Source organism: Mytilus californianus, unplaced genomic scaffold (assembly GCF_021869535.1).
Source record: "Mytilus californianus isolate M0D057914Y unplaced genomic scaffold, xbMytCali1.0.p SCAF_8, whole genome shotgun sequence".
NCBI lineage: Eukaryota > Metazoa > Mollusca > Bivalvia > Mytilida > Mytilidae > Mytilus > Mytilus californianus.
In genome coordinates, this window is record NW_026262734.1 from 44,160,860 (window position 1) to 44,166,368 (window position 5,509).

General features: G+C 32.9%; 1 protein-coding gene across 1 annotated transcript; it reads right to left on the bottom strand.

Annotated features, from left to right (window-relative positions):
* Window positions 1-2,847: 2,847 nt before the first annotated feature.
* Window positions 2,848-3,570, bottom strand: LOC127712039 (serine-enriched protein-like). The gene has a single exon (XM_052218206.1). It carries the CDS (start codon window positions 3,568-3,570, stop codon window positions 2,848-2,850), a length of 723 nt encoding a protein of 240 aa, XP_052074166.1.
* Window positions 3,571-5,509: the final 1,939 nt, after the last annotated feature.

Below are 5,509 nucleotides of genomic sequence, written 5' to 3' on the forward strand. Positions count from 1 at the left end.
TTGAATTTTTAATATCAAACATGTAGAGCATTTGACCACTTTTAGAAAATGTTTTTGTCTTTTGTCTTGAAAACTATAATAGAAAGCCCCTCAAAAGACCAAGAATCTTATATAACTACAACAAACCCTATGAAACTTTAGATAACAAAAAATCATCAGCAGTACAATCTCTACAATATTCATTAAACACTGAAACCATAAATTGATGTAAATGCTCTTGTTAAAATGACAATTTGTTTCCATTAGTTTTTACCAATTATCATGTAGACAGGCACTGCCTGGTATAAAAGACTTGACCATCAATACAGAATCTACAAAAGTGCCAATATGGCTGAAACCATCAATTTTCTCCTTAGAGGCGTTATTGCCCTTAAAAGAACATTGTTGATCAAAATTAACATTATCGCCTAATCTGTTGAAAACTGCCATAGATATAAGAAACTGTACTGAGCAAATTAAACAGCAATACAAGAACTTAAAATTCCCCAAACACTGAAACCATCAATCGATTAATAAGTAAAAGCATCGTCAATTATATTCTGTATTGGCAATAACTCCAAAAAATCCAAAAAGGGGTTAATTGATGATTTCATTCTCATTGGTATTTTTGTAGATCGTATATTGCTGCTCATTTTGCTATTTATTTGCTATTGACAGTGTTTAATAGAAAAGAAAGGATATAAGGTATCCATCCATGACATAAAATCAGTATGTGCTCAGCAAAAAAAAAAAACAAAACAAAACAACAACAAACGATCAATTGACTCACCTCAAGAGTTTTAGCCCTATTGTAATTACAGAAACTACATACAACAAAAACTATTAGTAGTACCAATCTACAAGAGTACCAGACAGCAAAAATTGTGAGTAATACAAGATCTACAACCCCTTACGAACGAGACCACCAATAGACACTTTACAGGTGTTGTTACTATTAAATGATGAGTTTATTTTCTTATGTAAACACTAGAAACAAAAGTTCACACAGAAATGTCTCTCGTGTTGTACTGATGGCTTGATTTCTATTTTGAAAGTCCTTAAAATTCAATTTGTATAGAACTAGCCATCTCCACTAGCCACGCGAAGATGAGAAATAACTGCCTTTTCAAGATGGTCAACGTGTGTCAGAGAATGCAATATATATCAGAATAAAAGGTCAAGATTGCGTATTTTTTTTCAAATGATCATACATGGTGAGAAAAGCGGAGAATGGTTTATATGCGTTATCGTTGTTTTGTCCTTTCGTCCGATTTTAACCGTTCCCTCTATGGTCTCTAGATGGTAACTTGAATGCTATTTAATTGAAAGCTTCTTTGTTAATAAAGTAAACCGGTTTGAATTTTGTCTCGCTTCGACGAAGTTAAATAAGCGTGACTTATAAGCGTGATGTTTCTTGTGGCGTAATTTAATTTGTAACTTCCAGTGGCAAATATTACATTCATATTAAAACTAAAACGTTTTAGTGTGATAAAATTATGAACTCTGCACCCTGATTTCTTATAGGCAGACTGCGCACAAAGTCTTGCACTAGACACACGCTTAGTCGGATCTTTAACGTGCTAGTTCAAAAGGTAACAGTTCGCAGGAAGACGTGTCACCCTACCTGGGTACATTATTTAAAACTGCGGGTCTTTGTTCTTACGCTTAAATGCCGACTGCTTTGTCGGTGACCAACAACCAATGGCATCTGACTTCTTCAAGGATTAGCCATCTTTCCATTCTCCCACCGAGTTTGTAACACATGCAAGGGTGAGCTTTCGTGTTTCAAGTCTATCTTGTAACTTGTTGATATTTCGTGTTTCAAGTCTATCTTGTAACTTGTTGATCTTTCGTTCTGTCATAGATCACAGGGACTCTCCAGTTCAGACCTTTCAGTACTTGTGATTGGGGTTGACTGACCATCCCCCATCATGTTGACATTAGTTCACTTGGTCAATTTGAAAATTATTTATAAATAATTTATCTCTTCTATGTTGTTTTATTCTATTTTAAAACTGCACAGTCCATAAAAATACCGTATTATATAGATATAAAATACTAGTAGTAAACATATACTTAACATGGCACTATATATATTTGTAGTCAAGATCCCCACTTTTGTGGAACTAACATTTCATGTCGTTGTTCCTGTCAAGGGAGTATAATCCAACAAGTTGATGATTTGCTACGGAAGTTTAAGATATGACATAAGAGATCAAAGAGAGCCACTATAATGAGGTACTTTGCTTGGGTACAATGGTTTAATTAGTTTCCAAATGTAAAAAAGGATAAACATGAATGTAGATTGTATCATATTTACTAAAATCATTTTTTGCAATCCTTTCCCATTTTAGGCATAGAGTCTCGGGATATTCTGCTAGTATTTTGGTTTTCGTTTTGATCATGTTTCAATAAAACATTGTGCCTCAAAACTTATTCTTACTCAAAATTGAACTCGACTACTACTAACTCAAATACTTACTCAAATGGAAGTTTGATCCGTGATTGAAATGTATCGAAATACGAACTCAGATTAAATAACTTGAATTCTAACTGAAGTTACACTCTAACTCTTACTCAGAACTCAAACTCGAAGTTTAACTCGAAACACAGCTCGAACTTATACTCTAACTTTGGCGCAAACTCGGACTCGAAGCATAAATCGCACTTTAACTCGAACTATCACTTGAACCCTGACTAACTTTGAACTTCATAAACGGACTATTTCAGTAGGCCAGATTGTAAACACAATTTATCACAAGTAAAAACAGTTTTTTTCTATATATATTTATTCATTTATTTATTTATCAACTAATAACATAAATATAGCACTAATAGTAATAATAAAGTGAAGCACTCAATAGTCATTTACAAGTCAACATGTTGCTGTGTATAACTGAAAAACTTCTCCAGGAGTCTTTGTCCAGTTTTATGATGACTATACCTCTTGGCAGTCGGTATAATCTTTGAGATAGTCCCTGATTTAACAGAATAGTTGACAAAGTCCCAGCATGCTCTTTCAAGGTCATCCAGACCAAACTGTGATGCTCCACATAAAAGTCCAGCTACACATGAACTGTTGATGTCCACAGAGCCACTGTGTATGAACTGTATTATCTTTCTGAAGTCCTCTGGTTCATACTTCTTCACAACGATGGTAACTTTGTCAGATTTTACTGTGGTTTTCTTTTGCTTTCCTTTTTTGTCAGCTTTACTCTGAAATTCAGCTTCCTTTTGTTTCTTTAAAATAAGATTGTACAGCACCCTGCTTCTTGTTCCCAAGATGGCCTTGACACCATGAACTTTGACATGTTCTGGTCCAACATCAAATGTGACATCACAAAGTTCTGGTATGGATGAGATGACCTTCAGTTGTTCTGTCAAAGCTTGTGTATTTCTGTAACTCATCTTTTCTTTGATCTTGACTGGGTCCCTGTTGTAGCTGGTTGGTACCAGTGTGTCATATTGTGGTTTCTGGGTTGGTGCAGACGACTCTGTGTCTGATGGTGTGGATTCATAACCTGAGGAATAGTCATCCTGTTCTACTTGTTCAAAGTCCATTAAAGCCAGAGTGGATTCACATCTATCCATTTTGTAGTTGTAAAGGTGTATAAAGCCAAAGATATAATTTGAAATGATATGAACTTTCTCATTACTGTATTTATATTCATGACATTTTATGAAATGAAATGCTCCTTTTTGACAAGTAGCATAAAATGGCATATAAATTGAGACATGGAGACATTTCTGTCAATTCTCAGTTCAACCAAGTTGTTGGCTTGTCTATAGCTTGGGGTCATCAATGCATTCAATTAATCTAATTAACAGGTTGATTAGTTAGTAAAGCTAGTTTGATTAATCCTGTTATAATTTATCCTAGGGTAAACAATATGAGCAAATCTAATTGATGGTTTTGTAATTAAACCAATAACAGCTTAAAAATATATATGAAAGCTGACATTTAAAATTATTTATTTTTCCAAAAAATCTTAAAAGACAATAAAGACATGACTTATAGTTATTGACTGTAAATTAATTTTAATTCTTTTACAATACATAATAGAAAATTAAATGTGATATATTCAATATTCTAATATATCATATAAAAGGTATGCCCTAATGCTAACATTTTAAGATTTAGGTAAATAAGTTAAATTCTTTACTAAGTCAACTGGAGATAAAAACTTGTATCTCTAATTCATCAATGTAAAATAACATATATATCCAACCATAATGAAAAAATACAAGGCAAGCCCAGTTTTTTATTTATTTCTTATGTCCAAGGGCATTAATACTGCCCAAAATCAAATCCCCTAGAATAAACCTCAATATATAACTCATCAATACACAACTATAAACCAAGCACAGCCATGGAAAGTCTGGACAAGAACAATTTATAGCCATTTTGTTTTTGCTTTTTACCTCCTTTTAATTTCAAAATGAAGATAAATATCTGAAATTCTGAATTATCGAAATAAATATCTAGGATCTTGTTTATACTTTTAATGGAATAATGACTTTACTAATGATTTAGTCTTTTATTTAAACTGGGACAAAATATATGTCATGTATTTGTTCCAGATTTAAAACATATATATATATATTTCTCTAATTCTATGGAAATTTATCCCTTTCCGAACCCATTGTAAAAATGATGATTTTAAGGGTCATAACCTTTTTAGCTAACTGGAGGAATCAAAATATGCTAACAGGTGTTAATGAAATTGACAACTTCGTGGAATGTGAAAGGCACACGAAGGGGATTTTCGTTTAACAAAAAAAGAAAATTTATTTTTTAATCATTAGAGAAACAGATTCTTACATAGTTACTGGTGGATTATCGGATTTATCCAATCTCGATAGTTAAATAATAAATTTTAAAGTCCTTGCTGTGGCTCGGACTTTAAAATTGATAATTTAACTATCTCGATTGGATAAATCTGATAATCCACTGGTATCAATGTAAGAATCTATATATATCTGTACAATAACTATTCACCTATATACTCGGTATATGTGTTGGAGATTGGATTTGGTTCTCTAGATGTTTTTTTTAAAAAAAAAATTTTGTAGTTGGGTTGATGTCTCATTGACATGTTCCAACAAATCATTGTATTCATAAACATTTGCAACTGATTTTTTCCCGTTTTTCTATGTTGTGCTGTTACACCACTCTACCAGGATAGGAGACGGTTGAGTGCTCACAAACATGTAAAACCCCACCACAATTTTGTGCCTGTTCTTAGTAAGGAGGCTGATATCCACTGGTTGTCTAATGGTTGCTTTTGTTTTGTCATAAGTTAAGCCATTGATTTCTCTTTTGAATTGTTTCACATTTTGTCATGCCAGGGCCTTTTCTAGCTTTCATTATAAATAATATTGTATGGGTTTTGCTCATTGTTGAAGGCTGTACAGTGACCTGTAGTTGAAACCTCCTTGTCATTTGATTCCTGGTTGATAGTTGACTCATTGGCAGTCATATCACATCTACTTATTCTTATATTATACATAAAACTGCTAAAACAAAATG